The sequence below is a fragment of the Canis lupus genome, chromosome 4 (assembly GCF_048164855.1).
Source record: "Canis lupus baileyi chromosome 4, mCanLup2.hap1, whole genome shotgun sequence".
In the NCBI taxonomy this organism is placed as follows: Eukaryota; Metazoa; Chordata; class Mammalia; order Carnivora; family Canidae; genus Canis; species Canis lupus.
In genome coordinates this window covers 67,177,667-67,195,250 of record NC_132841.1, presented here as the reverse complement: position 1 = coordinate 67,195,250, position 17,584 = coordinate 67,177,667, and the positions used below count along the sequence as shown (strand labels likewise).

At 44.2% G+C, this 17,584-nt stretch overlaps 1 protein-coding gene and 1 pseudogene across 5 annotated transcripts in view; one reads left to right on the top strand and one right to left on the bottom strand.

Moving 5' to 3' along the window:
• Window positions 1–8,122: 8,122 nt before the first annotated feature.
• LOC140632557 (glyceraldehyde-3-phosphate dehydrogenase-like) lies at window positions 8,123–9,468 on the bottom strand (annotated as a pseudogene).
• Window positions 9,469–9,920: 452 nt separating this feature from the next.
• Window positions 9,921–17,584, top strand: part of NNT (nicotinamide nucleotide transhydrogenase) — a 94,301-nt gene continuing 86,637 nt past the window's right edge. Inside the window, exons 1-2 of one of the 5 annotated variants that reach the window (XM_072824670.1) lie at window positions 9,921–10,283; window positions 14,692–14,895. In XM_072824670.1, coding sequence (XP_072680771.1) covers window positions 14,739–14,895 — 157 coding nt within the window. In that variant the 5' untranslated portion in view covers window positions 9,921–10,283; window positions 14,692–14,738. Of the gene's footprint in view, window positions 10,284–10,561; window positions 10,713–10,821; window positions 10,939–14,691; window positions 14,896–17,584 lie in introns of those variants that run through there. The other 4 variants (XM_072824673.1, XM_072824669.1, XM_072824674.1 and 1 more) reach the window with 4 other exon arrangements.

Below are 17,584 nucleotides of genomic sequence, written 5' to 3'. Positions count from 1 at the left end.
ATTAACTTGCCTAAGATCACATAAATAGTGGGCAACCCAGTTCTGTTAAGTCCAGAGTTCACAGACTGAAACAATATTACACTTTATCTCCAGAATAAATGGGCCACAGAGATGCAGGCAACCTATCTGAGTTATATTTCTCACTGTAAATTAATAAATGGGTATTCTCATGATATTTGCAAATGGAATAATATAGATTTGCGAGTGATTTGGGTACAAGCAATTGTCAGTATTAGGAAATATTGACAGTTCTAAACCTGATAGTAAAATACATGGGAGAGATATGGGAAGTTTGTAAAACAAGTGTGTTAAAGATGCTTTGTCGCCATTATAGTTTTTTTTTTTTTTTTTAAGATGGGAGAAAGATGCATTTGTTAGCTAAAGACAATGAGGAGGAAAAGGAAAATATCAGGGGGAAAAAGGGAAACTGAGGGAATAAAGGACCAGAGGAGGAGGCAGGCCACAAATTCAGAGTATAAGTAGCAGAAAAAACTTTGAATGGGGGGAAAATATTTCTCTAAGAAATGGAAGCAGGTGCAGAGAAATTGCAGGAGAGGGAGGGTGCTGGAAACTTAAGATGATCTCCATGTTCTCAGTGAAAAGGGAGGAAATGTCTTTACTGTGAGGGTGGGAGACATATAGAGAGGGAGTTTGAGGAAAGTGGCAATGGTTGCAAATGCTGCTCTGGGAGAGGAAACTGCTTAGGAATGGGGCCAGTCCACAGAACTGCTGGGTGCTGCAAAAAGTCCAGCTGAGATTGAAGACTGGGGATTTGCAGGGGTAACGCTCCGAACAATTTTGTGATGTTTTTTCCTCTAGTAACTCTTGACAACCTGATGTAGGATTTGAGAAGCCTGTTAGTGGGAGTGAAATATCATTATGCAGTTAAGGCAGAAGAGTAAAGTCAGAAGGGGCTGAGGGGCTGCTCATGGCTTAAGCTAGATAGAGAAAGGATTGAAAATGAAAGATAAATGATAGATTGTAAGGAAAAAGGAATCAAGAGTATGAAAGAGGGAGTTGGAAAGAAAGTGGTGGTCAGAACATGAGATCTGAGTTGAAAATTTTAGGGGAAGTTCTAGGTGAATCATTACAATAGGCAACATTCTACTAATTGCACAGTTCATCTAATTGAACTGAAGTGCTTGCTGGCTAACAACAAGGTAATGTAATAACTAGAAATGCTATTTTCAGAGTCCAAATTGGGCATTCAAAAGACAATTAGGAACATCAATGTTTAATGTATAAATATCAAGTAAGAGGTCCTTTGCTCTCCTGATGTGTTCTATTTCCCTATCTCTCTGGCACAGTCTACATACTGCTCTTTTTATTGGCACAAGGTCAAAGCCAGTACAGTTGATCTTTGAATAACATGGCTTTGAACTATACAGGCCCACTTATATGCAGATTTTTTTCAATAAATATCATATGGTACTATAAATGTATTTTCTCTTTGTTATGATTTTCTTAACATTTCCTTTTCTCTAGTTTATTGTAAGAATAAAGTATACAATACGTATACAAAACATGTTAATTGACTGTTTATGTTATTGGTAAGGTTTCTGATCAACTGTTGGCTCTTAGTTAAGCTTTGTGGGAGTCAAAAGTTATATTTTCAATTATAGGGGATTTTCAATTATAGATTTTCAATTATAGGGGATGAGAGAGGATCAGTGCTCCTAACCTCTACATTTTTCAAGGGTCAACTGAATCTTCTTTATGTTTCAACTCTTATAGGGCCCTCACTACACTTTTCTTCCTCTTAACAAATATGTGTTGACTGTCTAATGAAGCCAGACAGATTCATAACCCTGAGATCAAGAGATGCATCCTCCTGGACACCTGGGTGAGTCAGTTAAGTGTCTGTCTTTGGCTCAGGTCATGATCCCCGGGGTCTTGGGATCTGGGATCTGGGATCGAGTCCCATATTGGGTTCCCTGCTCAGTGGGGAGTTTTCGTCTCTCTCTGCACCCCCCTTAATACTCTCTCTCTTGCTTTCTGTCCGAAAAAAAAAAAAAGTTCCATCCTCCTCCAACTGAGCGAGCCAGGAACCCCTGCCCACTTTCTATTTGGAATTTTAAAAAATTGTTGAGTTTTAAGAGTTCTTTATATATTCTACATATACACCCTTTGTAGATAGTGTTTTGCAAGTATTTTCTCCCATTTAGTAACTTGTCTTTTTATTCTCCTAACCTGGTCTTTAGCAGGTTTTCTCATTTTGATGAAATGCAATTTGTCAATTTTTCCTTTTATAAATCATGCAATTGGTGTCAAGCTGTTCCATAGATCCTGAAGATTTTTCTCTTATTTTTTAAAAAGGTTTTATGGTTTTGTAACAAAACCAAAGTGAGTTTGCTCTTTGGTGAGTCAGAAATTGCACCAGGTTGAGTGTTGTGCAGAGAAACCTTTCAATTTGTAGCGAATGAGATCATAGGGAATGGATTCCAAAGGTGAGAGGGTGAATGAGTTCCTTTTGTTTAGGGTTAAGATGAATATTTACATAGAGAAGCCTTGTTATCCTGTGTACAGGAGGGCATTAGGTAATACATGCTCCTTAAGGAAACATGACTATACATACATTGTATGTTATGTGAATGAGGCTGAGGCTCTTCCTTGGGCAGAGATTTTAGTATTATAATGAAGTGAAGGTAATTATAGGTCATTCCCTAGGTCAGGACCCTGGTCCATCTACACAGGTGCGTGCGAGTCAGGTTTAGCTTAGATGATCTTGGTGGGCTGGCCGGCAGGGAGATTGTGTTAGGGCAGTTACCATCACCTGGGGGGTGGTTTCTGGTTTCATTTGCCTGAATCTAGAGGAAAGCCTGAAAGAAGAGCTGAGGGGAAAATGTAAGACAGATGTTAGTGGGTAAGAGTGAGTGGGCAGTAAAGGCCAAGTCTTGGGGTCTAGCTGGTAACAATTTTAACTTTAAGACTGTATTCCAGGGCAGCCCCGGTGGCACAGCGGTTTAGCGCCGCCTGCAGCCCAGGGCGTGATCCTGGACACCCTGGATCGAGTCCCACGTCGGGCTCCTTGCATGGAGCCTGCTTCTCCCTCTGCCTGTGTCTCTGCCTCTCTCTCTCTGTCTGTGTCTCTATGAATAAATAAATAAAATCTTTTAAAAAAAGACTGTATTCCATTCTGATTTATAATTACTGTATAAACTGTGAGACTTAGGATTGGGTGGAGTGTTTGTTGCCTAAGGATGTCCAGTCACTTCAACACCATTTCTCGAAAAGGCTGCTTTTCCTCCACTGAATTGCTCTTGCATCTTTGCCAAAATTAAATTGGACACACTTCTGAGGATCTATTATATGCCAGACCCTGGGACACATCTTCTTACACTAGTTTTTTTTCCCTCTTTATGACAACCTGCAAAACAGTTATTTAGCATCTATTCTGTGCCAAGCACTGTGCTAGTTCAGAGAAATAAGAGACAAGCCTGAGACACAAGTCTGGAAAGAATAGGGAAAACGAGGAGAGCACTCCAGACTGAAGAAAAAAACATATAAAATGGCTAGGGAGTGTAGAACAGCTATGTACATTTAGAAAGCAGTAAGTATTTTATTATAGCTAAAAGGAGAGGAATAAGAGAGAATTTTCTCCTGTTTAAAATATCTCTGGGTATCTCAGTGGAAATGACCAGCAGGCAATTGGCTACATGGGTCTCAAGAGAGAGGTTTGGGCTGGACACTAAGCTCTGGAAGTTGTCATGGCACAGTTGACATTGGGCTGCCAGGAAAAAAAAATACTCGAGTTAAAGGGAAAGAAAGCCAGGGGAACATTTGAAACATTTGCATGTTTACTTGGCAAAAGAACTGAGAATGAATGGTTAAAGAAGTAGGAGGTTAAACTAGAGAGGAATGTCCACAATCAGCAAAGGTTAGAAATTTTGGTGTTTGCTTTTGTGTTGAGTACATCTAGCATAAAAAAAAAAACCCTACAAAGAGATTGTTTCACAAGCCTATTAAAAAAACTATCTGAACTAGAGTTTTTATCAAAATGCAATATTTAAAATTAAATATGAACATGTTAACCGCTATTAGTTTTATAATGAAGTAGTTTGAGAGTGGTAACTATGTAATATATAGTTATATATGTTTAAAAATTGAAGGAAAAATGCCATTTGATAGAGACTTTATTTTAAGGGTTTAATGAGAGGCGACCCAGCCAAGACTGTCTCTCCCCGAAGGGCTGGGGAAATGGAGAGTTTTTCTTTTCATTTTTTAAGGTTTTATTTATTTATTTATTTGAGAGAGAGAAGTGGCTAGAGCACAGAGGGAGAGTGAGAGAGAGATGTAGACTCCTCACCAAGCCGAGAGCCCCATGCGGAGCTCAATCCTGGACCCAAAGACCATGACCCAAGCTGAAGGCAGATGCTTAACTGGACTACCCAGGTGCCCCAGGTCAAGTCTTTATTAAGAAAACAAAACAAGGGGCGCCTGGTTGGCTCAATCAGAGGAGCGTATGACTCTTAATCTTGTTATAAGTTTGAGCCCCATGTTGGGTGTAGAGAGTACTAAAAAATCTTTTTTAAACTTAAAAAAAAAGCAAAACAAATATATTAGGACATTCTAATTATTTTTTAAAGATTTTATTTATTTATTTATTCATGAGAGAGAGAGAGAGAGAGAGACATAGGTAGAGGGAGAAGCAAGCTCCATGCAGGGAGCCCGATGTGGGATGGATGTGGGACTCCATCCTAGGACTCCAGGATCACGCCCTGAGCTGAAAGCAGATGCTTAACTGCTGAACCACCCAGGCATCCCCATTCTTCTAATTATTAATACAAAATGTCTTTCACCTGAATTTCCCCCAAATTGGATTTTCACTTTAAACTCAAGAACTGGTAAATCTATGTATGTTTTTTAAAAGCAAACAACTACTCCTCTTTACATTGTAGTTAGTACCCTCACAAACACAGAAAGCCCCTGCAGTGGGTTAAATATCATCCCCTCCAAACTCATCATCATCGTTATTTAGAAATACAGCCTTTGTAGTTGTAATTAGTTGAGGATCTTGAGATAAAATCACCTTGGATTTAGGGTGGACCTTAATGCCACTGGCTGGTGTCTTTATTTTTATTTTTTTAAAATATTTATTTATTTATTTATTCAGAGAGAGAGGGGAACAGAGACACAGGCTGAGGGAGAAGCAGGCTCCATGCAAGGAGCCTGACATGGGACTCCATCCTGGGTCTCCAGGATCACACCCCAGGCTGCAGGCGGCACTAAACCACTGCGCCACCAGGGCTGCCCTGGCTGGTGTCTTTAAAAGAGAAAGGACGTGGAGATTTGGGCACAGAGTGGCAACGTGGTAAGGAGGCAGAGATTGGGAGTCTTGTGTCTATAAGTCAAGGAACACCAAGAGATTGCTGACAACTAGTAGCTTCTTCACAAGATAGAAGGGTGTAGGTTGGTTTCTCACTCAGAACTCCCAGAGGAATCAAGTCTGCTGACACCTAGATATCAGACTTCTGGCCTCCAGAACTCTGAAGGAATGCATTTCTGTTGTTTTAAGCCACCTAGTTTGTAGCAATTTGTTTTAGCATTCCTAAGATACTAATAGACCCCCCCCATCTCCCCATCTTCCCAGGTCCCCAAAGGTATCATTAGATAAATTATTTTTTATGTTCTAAAACAAAACAAAAACTCTAGATTTTTCTTTTTATTATTGTCACTTACTATGTGCAAAGAACAATATCCACAAAGGTATGCTGAGTTCTAAACAATTCTAAATGCAAACTGGGTTTTTAAATTTTTTTATTATTTTTTAAGATTTTATTTATTTGAGAGGGAGGAAATGAGTGGGGGGAGGGACAGTGGGAGAGGGAAAAGCAGACTTCCTGCTGAGCAGGGAGCCTTATGCTCCGCTTGATCCTGGGACTCTGGGATCATGACCTGAGCTGAAGGCAGATGCTTAAGCGACTGAGCCATGCAGGCACCCCTCAAACTGGTTTTATTTAAACAAACTGCCAATTACTTAGCTTTGTGCTGGCTATTTAATGTCTGTTTTCCTTGATCCTCTTCCAATTAATGCTGAATATCACACAAGCGGGCAGAGAGGCAAATATAGAGGGAGAGAAGCAGACTCCCTCTGAGCAGGAAGCCTAACATGGGGCTCCATCCCAAGACTCGGAGATCATGACCTGAGCCAAAATCAAGAGTTGGCAACTTAATGGACTGAACCACCAGGCATCCCGAGAGGAGAGGTATTTTTCTAAATGGGGACTGGGGTTGGAGAAAGCTAAGGAAGAAGAAGTGGATATCAATGTGGACAAAACCTAAGAGGGGGTGTAAGATTTTTGCAAAAATTTTATACAAGGTCTTTTTTTTTTTAAGATTTTATTTATTTATTCATGATAGACACACAGAGAGAGAGAGGCAGAGACACAGGCAGAGGAAGAAGCAGGCTCCACGCAGGGAGCCCAACGTGGGGCCCGATCCTAGGACTCCAGGATCACACCCTGGCCTGAAGGCAGGCGCTCAAACTACTGAGCCACTGGGCTGCCCATACAAGGTATTTTCTAAGATTCAAAAGCAACTAACTTACTAACTTTTGGAACTTAATACAATTTTCTTGGGGGACTCCTGTGAATATTTTGTAATTACTACGGAGGAAATTAGGGCCTAAAACAGAACCTTCCAAATGACAAATGTTTTCAATTGGAGCAAAGGCACCAAGTTATGTTGGACAAACGAGAAGAATGAATTTAAAAAATTACCATATACTTACTGTTTAACAGAAAAAGTGAAAAATGGTATGTCATCTTTGGATTTGTTCCGATGTAATATAATCATAAGGTGAAATTAAATAACCCACTGAGCATTCATTTACACCTAGGTTTCTCAGCTTTAGCACTGTTGATGTTTGGGCCCAGATAAGTCTTTGTTGTAAGGAGCTGTATAATGTAGAGTAGTTAGCACCATCCGTAGTCTCTACCCCTTAGATGCCTCCTCTTTGCAGTGTGATGACCAAAATGTCTCCAGACACTGTTGGACAAAATTGTCCTCAGTTGGAAACCACTGATTTTTAAGCCTTGAAAGAGAAAAGCAGCAAACCCTTACCCCCAGTGTTTTAAAACAAGTATTTGTTTTCCCTAGTCTTTTTTTTTTTTAAGATTTTGTTTATTTACTCATGAGAAATAGAGAGAGAGAGAGAGAGAGAGGCAGAGAGAGACATAGGCAGAGGGAGAAGCAGGCTCCATGCAGGGAGCCTGACGTGGGACTTGATCTGGGGTCTCCAGGATCATGCCCTGGGCTGAAGGTGGCACTAAACCACTGAGCCACCAGGGCTGCCCTGTTTTCCCTAGTTTTATTGAGATATAATTAACATGTAGCACTGTATGTGTATAAGGTGTACAGCATAATGATTTGACTTACATATATCATGAAAGGGGCTTAGCTTTATTTTAATTTTATTTTTTTAAATGTTTTTTTTATTTATGATAGTCACAGAGAGAGAGAGAGAGAGAGAGAGAGAGGCAGAGACATAGGCAGAGGGAGAAGCAGGCTCCATGCACCGGGAGCCCGACGTGGGATTCGATCCCTGGGCCAAAGGCAGGCGCCAAACCGCTGTGCCACCCAGGGATCCCAGGGGCTTAGTTTTAATCCTTATTAATTACTTCTGCTTCATTGAAACCGCCATATCTTGAAATGTAATCTATGGTTACATTTATCATAGTTCATTATAGTTTTTATTATTTTTTAAAAAATTATTTATTTGTTTGAGAGAAAAAGAGATCCTGTGCATGGAGGAGAAGAGAAGGATAGAGAAACCCAAGCAGACCCCATAGTCAGCGTGGAGTGTGACTCCATGATATCATGACCTTGAGATCATGACCTGAGCCGAAACCAAGAGTCAGAGGCTTAACCCACTGAGGCACTCAGGTGCCCCAAAGATTTTATTTTTAAAAAAATTTATTGAGAGAGAGAGAGAAAGAGAGAGCACATGAGTGGGGTCAGGGGCAGAGGGAGAGAGAGAATCTCAAGCAGACTCCTCCCTTAGCTGGGAGCAGATGCTGGATTCAGTTTCACAAACCATGAGGTCATGACCTGAGCCCAAATCAAGAGTCCTGTGCTTAACTGACTGAACCCTGGAGGTGCCCCCTTCCTCCCATTATATATATTTTTTTTTTGGCTGGGTACAGTATACTTTATTGATGGTACATGACAAGGTAGGGCTCCCCAAGCGCCTCCCCTTCCTTGGGGTCTGGGATGTAAATTGGAGGTCAGGAGATTCTCAGTGTGTTGGGGGATTAAGTTGGGGCAGGGACTCCCCAGCAGCTGAGGGCCTCTCTCTTCCTCTTGTTCTTGCTGGGGCTGGTGGTCCAGGAGGCTCTTCCTTCTTGGAGGCCATGTGGACCATGTGGTCCACCACCCGGTTGCTGTAGCCGAATTCATTGTCATACCAGGAAATGAGCTTGACGAAGTGGTCATTGAGGGCAAAGCCAGCCCTGGCGTCGAAGGTGGAAAAGTGGGTGTCAGTGTTGAAGTTGCAGGAGACAACCTGGTCCTCACTGTAGCCCAGGATGCCCTTGAGGGGGCCCTCCGATGCCTGCTTCACTACCTTCTTGATGTCGTCTATTCGGCAGCTTTCTCCAGGCAGCAGGTCAGATCCACAACTGACACATTAGGGGTGGGGACACGGAAGGCCATGCCAGTGAGCTTCCCATTCAGCTCAGGGATGACCTTGTCCACAGTCTTGGTGGCGCCAGTGGAAGCAGGGATGATGTTCTGGGCAGCCCCTCAGCAGTCATGCCACAGCTTCCCAGAGGGGCCATGCACGATCTTCTGGGTGGCAGTGATGGCCTGGACGGTGGTCATGAGGCCCTCCACGATGCCGAAGGGGTCATGGATTACTTTGGCTAGAGGAGCCAAGCAGTTGGTGGTGTAGGAGGCATTGCTGACAATCTTGAGGGGGTTGTCCTACTTCTCGTGGCTCCCGCCCATCACAAACATGGGGGCATCAGCAGAAGGAGCAGAGATGATGACCCTCTTGGCCCTGCCTGTCAAGTGAGCCCCAGCCTTCTCCATGGTGGCGAAGACCCCAATGGACTCCACAACATACTCAGCACCAGCATCACCCCATTTGATGTTGGTGGGATCTCGCTCCTGGAAGATGAAGATGGACTTCCTGTTGATGCCAAGTCTCCCGTTCTCAGCCTTGACTGTGCCATGGAATTTGCTGTGGGTAGAATCATACTGGAGCATGTACACCATGTAGTTGAGATCAATGAAGGGGTCATTGATGGCGACAGTATCCACTTTGGCAGAGTTAAAAGCAGCCCTGGTGACCAGGCGCCCAATACGGCCAAATCCGTTCACTCTGACCTTCACCATCGTGTCTCGGGGACGCAGCTGGCCCTGCACCAGAAGATGCGGCTGTCTGTCGAACGGGAAGGAGCAGAGAGCCCCACTATATTTTTAAAAATATGGGGCTTGTGCCCTTCCTTGTCTGTGAACTTTTTTAGGAGAAGGGCAGTTTTCCCTTCACATCCTTTGGATGTCAGTGGGAATTCATTAGTTGAATGACCTTTTATGCTGGTGAAACACAAGAGATGTTCTTAAAGGAAGGGTTTCTCTGACTTTCTTTCTTTCTTTTCTTTCTTTCTTTCTTTTCTTCTTTCCAAGAAATATCTGAATTGCCTACCTTAAATATTTCACTCAAAGTGCAAAGCAGAGACCATGCTGACACTTGATGATGATTCAGCTTTGGGTAGGTGAACCGTTTTCTAGTCTACGTTTGATTCTTCCCACTTTTAATCAGGAGACACTCGCAGACTAACAGAACTGCGTGCAGAGGACAAGCAGGGACTTAGGTCTGGGGTCTATTCAGTAGTTTTGCTGAAATCCACCCAGGCCTTGTCAGGCCTCTTCATCTCCCCCCAGGGCGCTCTCGCCGCCGGCTGTCACTACCACCGGCAGCCCACGGCTTTCTCGGGGCCGGCCGTGGGGGGACCGGCACGTAGAAGTGTGTTAATTTTCGGGCCCTGACACGGCTCCCGAGGAATTTAACTCCACGTCTCCCGGCAGGATGGGCAAACAACGCCCTCGGCCCCGCCCTCCACCGCCCGCGGCCGCCTCCCACCCCCCGCTGGGTCCTCTTCTGTTACAGAAGCTGTGATTTTTTCCTAGAGAGCTAGAGGAAAGGCCGCGAAAGAGGAGCCCTACGCTGCCCTCGTCCTTGCCGCGGTGGGCCCGGAGAGAGGAAGCCACGCCGGGGACCTGGCTCTGCGGCGGGAGGGGGCCGAGCCCCGAACAGCCCCGCGGCCGCGGCGGGGCTGCAGGTTTGATTGACAAGGACGGAGGCGGGGCGGGGGCGGGGGCGGGGGCGGGGGCGGGGGCGGCGGGTCGAGCCCCAGACAAAGAGGTTTCGGTGCCCCCGAGGAGGGAGGGCCCTGGGGTACCGAGCCTCGGGCTCCGCGGCGGGGGGCGTCGGGCGAGGTCGCGGCCCGGCCGGGAGAGGGCGGCGGGCGCCGCGGCCCAGCTGCGGGCCGGCCTGGAGGGGAGGGGTCGCGGGGCGAGGGAGGGGGCGCTCGGGGGCTGGGGGTGCGCCGCCGTCACGTGGCCGCCGCCGCGGGCTTGGGGCTGTTCTTCCGGGTTGGAGGCGCCTGGCGGAGGGGCCGGAGCCGGAGCCGGAGCAGGAGCAGGAGCCGGGTCCGCCAGCGCGGCGTCCCCCCGCGGCGCGCCCACGGCCGCCCGGCCTCCCCGCGGAGGTGAGCGGCGCCCGCAGCCCGCGCAGCCCGGGCGCGCGATCGGGGCGCGGCGGGGGGGGGGGGCCGCTGGGCCGCCGGCGGGGACCCGTCCCGGAGCAGAAGGGGGCGGGGTGCACGCGGGCGCCCGCAGGCCGGAGGCTTGGGTGCCTCGGGGGCCCTCCTCCCGCGCTCTGGCCGGGGCGACGTGGACGGGAGCGGGGGGGTCGGGGCGCGGGCAGCTGTGCAGGTGCAGATCTTGGAGCTTTGGGGACAGCGGCGTCGCACGGGGTTATTCGGCCCGCGAGATGGGAGGTGGGGGGGAGGTCACAGAGGACTTTTGATAGAGGGTGCACCCAGGGGAGCGGCAGCCGGACGCCCCGAAGTGTGCTGGCGCCTTGGGGGTGGGGGGTCGGCGGCCGGCGGGAGACCTAGGCGGCGGCGCGCTCCAGCGGCGGGCGCGGAGGTCCGGGCGGGCGGCGGGCGGCGCGCCACACCCCACACCCCACACGGGGGACCTTGGGCCCGGGGTCGGTGCCCCGGAGGCAGCGGGGGCGGCCGCCAGCCCGGGGGCGGAATGACAATGACTCGGCCTCGGCCAAGCGGCCTGGAGGGAAGGTTATAAATAGCGGTCCCGCGAGGGTGCCAGGCGCCGCGGCTCAGTGGCCGGAGAAGGGGCGGTCCCGGGGGCTTTGGGCGAGGCCGCGCCGCGCCGCTGCGGCTGGAAGCTGCTGTAGGGTATTGTGTCCTTGGGTGGTGTGTTTCGCTTTGAAAGCGTGACTTGTTTACGATTGCCCGCGTCCTTTATTCGCCCTGTGGTTCGGGGCAGCTCTGAAGGGATCTCCTTGTAAGGAGTCTTGTAGGGCAGACTCCGTTCGGATGGGGCTTGCGTGCTTTTATTTAAAATGCTCCCCTCTTCTCCATCGCACCCCTTTTATTTGCAAACCGGCTGTTTTTTTGTTTTTGTTTTTTTTTTTTTTTTGATTGTATTAAATGGACAGTTTAGGATTACTTTCTTATCAGCAAGTGTGCTCATGCTCAGGCCATTTACCTTTGCTGATGGAATGAATCAGTTTTCCGTAAGACTACACAGCATTTCATTTTCAAAGGAAATTTCCTGAAACACTGGAGACTGTGTTCCCTAGATACTTAGATTTCAGGTTACCTAGTCTAATTATTCATTCATTCAGTCAAAAAAATACTTGCTGTTTTCTTGTTTTGTGCAAGGCACCTGGCCAGCTGGAGGTAATACCAAAGTGAATAGTAATAGCAGTAAAGATACTGTGTCCTTTTAATCCTCACAAACCTATAACACAGGTGCTGTTATTATCCTCATTTTAAACAGGAGGAAATCAGGTTCAGAGAAGTTCATGACTCACTTGCCAAGGACCCAACTAATAGATTGCAGAATGGGGGCTTTAACCCACCGGTCACCTTGTTGGCCTCTAGGCTGTCCTCTCTCTGCTTTCAATGCTCTCAAGAATTTTAGAATCTATTAGGGGAGATAGTTGCCCAAGTAACTTACGTTACACTGCCATATGAATGATACGCTAATTTTTTTTTTTCAATTTTGAGTTGTAAAGTTTTCCCCCATTGCTTCAAAGCCATAGAAGTATATGGATAATAAAATAGCAAAGAGCTTTTTAAGTGAAGAGAGGGACAGGTGTGATCATCAAGGTAGTATTCTGTCTTCAATGTAAATAAGTACGTCTGTGATAACATGGTTCAGGGATTCTCTGAATATCCTTCGGGGTCATTTATATTTGAATTAGGGTTAATGGTAGGGATTGTTCTTGCCAGTAAACTACTTTCTGATCACTGTCCTGTATGGTCATAACTTGAATTAAGTGGAATTTTTGGGCAAGAGCAGCCTCTGAGGGCCTTAGCTTTAACTGATTTCTGATGCCAGGGATCTGTTCAGCATCAAATTACCATTTTCCAAGTGGGCACGGCAGTTTTTCTAGATTCCACAAAATAGGACTTCAGCTTTAAAGCATTATAAAATGTCATCTAATCATAAAACTTTTAGAGCCTAATGGGGTCTTACCAACCAGTTTTCCTATATACTTTTATTGATGAGCAGACTGAGGTGAGAGAGTTTAAGGTCAAACAAGGAGTGAGTGGTAAACTTAGACAATACACAGGCTCTATTATAGCTAGCTTTGTTCTCTCCCTGTTGAGGTCTGGGTAAACCTCCTCAGCCCCATGAGGACGGTGGTTGTTGGGGGGTGGGGTGGGATGATCCAAGAAGAGAAACTAGGGTAAGTAGGAAGGTTGGGCATTGGTAGTGGTAGGACAAATCTCCCTCAGGGCAAGAATTTTTTATATCTTGGTATCTTTTTTATATCTTTGTATATATCTTTTACTTATTTTTGTATCTCCCTAGGCTCTTGGCATAGATTCAGTGAATGTTTTGAATATGTGGTTGGATTTCAAACCCTTGCTCTCCGTTCTTAGCCATGGCTAACCATAGAAGTGACCCATGAATAAATGAGAATATTTATGGGACTCAGGAATGCTTGGGGTTGAAATGAAAGGACATGGAGAAACGCTGAAAATATAAAACCTATTCAAGTACAAAGCATTATTCATATATTTTTGATTGCATTCCTGAGCCCATCTTGCATACTTCTTCCTTAGCTTTTTTTCATATTACTCCCTCCATCTCAAATGTGCTTCTTTTCTTTTTCTGAGCCCTCAAAGAACTTTGGACTTGCCCTACTCTGCTTTGTAATATTATTACTTGTTGACTTTTCTTATCTCAAAGTGTGTGACCTATTCCAGTTTGATTCTACAGATGCTTCTAACGGCTGTGCCTCTGACTCAGCCCTCTATACATGTTTGTTGAATTAAAAGGCATTTTAAGAATAAGCACCATCTGGATTAAGGATTTCCATTCCCAGTGTAGCTTTCTGGTATTTGTAAGAAGTTGCTTCAGGGAGTTGTAGCCGCAGTTCTGAGTGAGCTAGACCCTTCTTCCCCTGGATGCTGGAAGAATGTTTATGGTTTGCTGGGATTGGGTGTTGGGCCCCATGAGGGCCCACTTGATGGGGCAGAGACTAAAGGTGTAGTTGGTGGAGTTAGCTGAGCTTGACTGTTAGAGTTCTTCCTGATTTTGAAGGGAAGGAAGGAAGGAAGGAAGGATGGGCTAACGTTGGGAATTGAGTGAATGGTAGGAGTGCCTTCCATGCACCCCTGGGGATCTCCCATGGAGAGCAGTGGAGGTAACCACTGAAGCTTAGGTCAATAATAATAGAGGTCAGTGACACTCCATCCACCCAGTTAGAGCTTGTAAAAAGTGGCCACTTGTGAGAACCACTGATGGAAGAATTCCTTGTTACACCTATACCTATGAGCGCAAACTTACGTGATAATGGCGTTTTTCTTTCTTATTTAAAATTGGAGTCATATCCCACACGTGTTTAATTTTCTTGAGATGTGCCCTTGGCAAACACGTATCTCATGTTCACTCAGTCTCAATTCAGGGGGTCTTACAGGATAAGCATCTTGCTGCACTGAATAGGTTGCCAGTGTTTTCTGTACAACATGGTGGCTAAATAGGTTGCTACTATATGATTTAGTATTATAGACAATTTAAAGGAAATTCAAGGGTAACTATGCAATTCTTGCTGCTCATATAGACTTAGAAGATAACTTCCATATAAGATGTAATTGGACTCTATAGTAAGTTTCTTTTTTAGCTTTCCAGCTACAGTAAGGATCAGTTAGACTTAGGTGATTGGGGCTTAGAATTGAATAGTGAGTTTATAACCACAATTTAAGTGGGAAAATGGATTCCAAGTTTTAAATATCTAAATCGGAAATGAACTTTTGAAGCATCTTCTGTAAGCAAAGGACTCGGCAAATAAATTCATTGTAGATGCCCACATACAACTGTTATAGTCCATGCTTTTGGAATTAGTATTTTTAAAAATGTTTTGATGTTCAAACCACAAAGTATGTTTTTCTTAGCACATAAATATTTTATTTTCTTTCCTTTTAGTGATTTATCCTCAAGGAAATTTGGGATTTGGAAAGTTGGGAGCTTATATGAACATGGCGAATCTACTGAAAACCGTGGTGACTGGCTGTTCGTGTCCTTTACGTAGCAGTTTGGGGTCCTGTAAGGTTATACCTGGGAAGAAGGATTTTTTACGAACATTTCATACTCATCAGGCACTGTGGTGTAAAGCCCCTGTAAAACCAGGTAAAATCTCACTTCCATGTATATAAATCAAACTGACAAGTCATAGGAGCTAATAGATCTCCTGATGATTGATAAAAGGAAAAGTGATGCAGTTTCATAGCCTGGTGTTTGTGAGTCATTATTTTGCGTTAAAAAAATGTAATGAGTGTTTTTTAAAAATATTTTCCATGTATAGAAGTTCCTGATTGTCAGTGCTAATAGAGAAGAAAAGAAAATAGAAAAAGAGAAATGATAAACCAGTTGAGTTGTGCCCAGGAAACTGTTGCTCATAGTAACCATTTCTCCCAGCAGCTCTTCCTCTTTCCTTGTCAGTATTGAGGAATTGTACCATAAATGGCTCATCTATGCTCAAGAATTAACAACTAAGTATTATATAATCTGAAGTAATTCTTCTTAATTTAGTGAATGGCAACTTCATCTCAGTTACTCAGGTCAGAAACCTGGGGAATCATCCTAGATCTTCACAGTCGGCATGGGTCAGCTCTGCCTTGTATCTGGTCTGTTCTCACCATCACCACTATCATCATCCTGTTCCACACCACCATCCTCTGTCACTGAGACTATTGTGCTAGTCTTCTAAACACACTCTATGCTTTCTGCCACTGCCCCTGCTGTAGTCTGTTCTATACATGACCGCATCATCTTTTTAAAATGAAAGATCATGCACTTTTAAACTCAAAATTTGCCACTAGTGTCTTAGCCCGTGCAGAGTAAGAGCTGAAGTCTTTCAGTAGCCTACAAGGCCTTCCCTGCTAGATCCCTACCTGCTTCTGTTCTGGCTTGCAGGCCCAAAGGATGAAGCTCAACAAAGGCTTCCTAAGCTGAGTGAGATGCCTTTATGCATTTTGCATAAAGGCCCTCTTAGAACTCTGTCTATACCTTTTTGGCCAAAACTCAGAGAGATGGCCATTATATAGTTGTAAGGGACACTTAGAAATAAAAGAGGGCTTTTGTTCTAGATGGCCACATACTTCACTGAAATTGGTGTTCTGTAACTAAGGTGGAAGGACAGGCTAGATATTAGAGGGGGCCACAGGAAGTCTTTGCCACATGGAATAATGCCCTTCTTTTTAATTTAAGTTTATGGGATTCTGCATTCAGGATCCCTAGACTGCTATGCTTTTTGAGTTCTTATGTCTATCTTTCATAGAATTCACAGCCTCGTTTCTTGTGACTGTTGGCAAGTGACTGTTGCAGAGTACCTGCCACCAAGAGCTCTCAACTTTATCTTCAGATTTTTATTTTAGGTGTTCTGGAAAGCCAGATTATCCAAGCATGATAAAATTGTGTATAAAATAAAAGTAAGTAGCTGTATTGAGGACATGAGAATTGTCCTCGTTAGCAAAGGCACGGACATCAAGATCTCTATATTGACTATGCAGGAGACGTGTTTATTCAGTTTCTAGTTCTTAACTATTTCCTAGATAATTACTTTTTTATACCTAAAAGATAAGGATTCTATTTTAAAAATATATAACCACAATTTCAGTACCACATTGAAAAGCATGAGAAGTAATTCTAGTTAGTAGTCATATTTTTTCAATTCTTTCTTTCTTTTTTTTAGTTGCTTTATCTAAATAATGATCCAAACAGGGCTCACATGTTGTATTTGGTTACTGTATGTCTTAGGTCTCTTTTGATTTCTGTGTTTCCTTTTTTTTTTTTTCCTTTTTAATTTATTTGTTGAACAATGTAGTTGTCGCCCTGCAGAATATCATGTACTGGATTTGGCTGACTGAATTCCTTCGGTCTAATTTAACCAGTTTCTCTGTCCCTTGTATTTCCTGTACCATTTCGATCTAGGGGTTTGATTAGACTCAGGTTTGCTTTTTTGGGCAAGAATACTTCATAGGTGATGCTGTGTGTGATTGTTTGTATCATATCAAGAAAATTAACCGGTAAGGTTAGTGTTGTTGATAATTAATCTATTAAGAAGTTCCCATCAGTTTTTCACTGAAAGGCTATATAGCCATTTCATGGTCATTAACTAAATCCATGATTTTATGTTTTTTTTATTTTTTTTTAATGGTGATACTCTATCATTTAATCTTCATTTTTTAGCTACAATTTTTCCATAAAGAAAAACTTTCTGTTATTTAGTTACCTTGAGGTTGCAGTGGTGAGGTGGGATAAATGTTTGATTCTGTCCCATTATTCACTGGTTTTGGTAATAATGTCTTGGTTCCCTTAAGTAATTTCTATTTTTGCTGTCATAAGTGATCACAAATATACCAGCTTCATATAATACAAACTCATTATCTTGTACTCCTGGAGGCCAAAGCCTGGAATGGCTCTTACTAGGTTTATATCAAGGTATTGGCAGGGCTCTATTCCTTCCTGAGGCTTTAGAGGAGGTCTTTTTCCTTACCTTGTCCAGCTTTTGGAAACTGCTTGTATTCTTTGGCTCGTGGCCGCTGCTTCCATCTTCAAAGCCAGCAGCATAGCACCTTCAAGTTACTGTTTCACTGACTGTTCTCTCTTCTTCTTGCATAGTTAAGGACCTTTGTGAATACAGTGGGCCCACCCGGATAACCCAGGATAATCTCCTTATTTTAGTGTCATTTGATTATCAACTTTAATTCTGTCTGCTACCTTAATTCTCTTTTGCTGTATAGCCTAACATATTCACAGTTGCTGAGGATTAGAATGTGGATATCTTTGGGATACCCTTATTTTGCTTACACACATC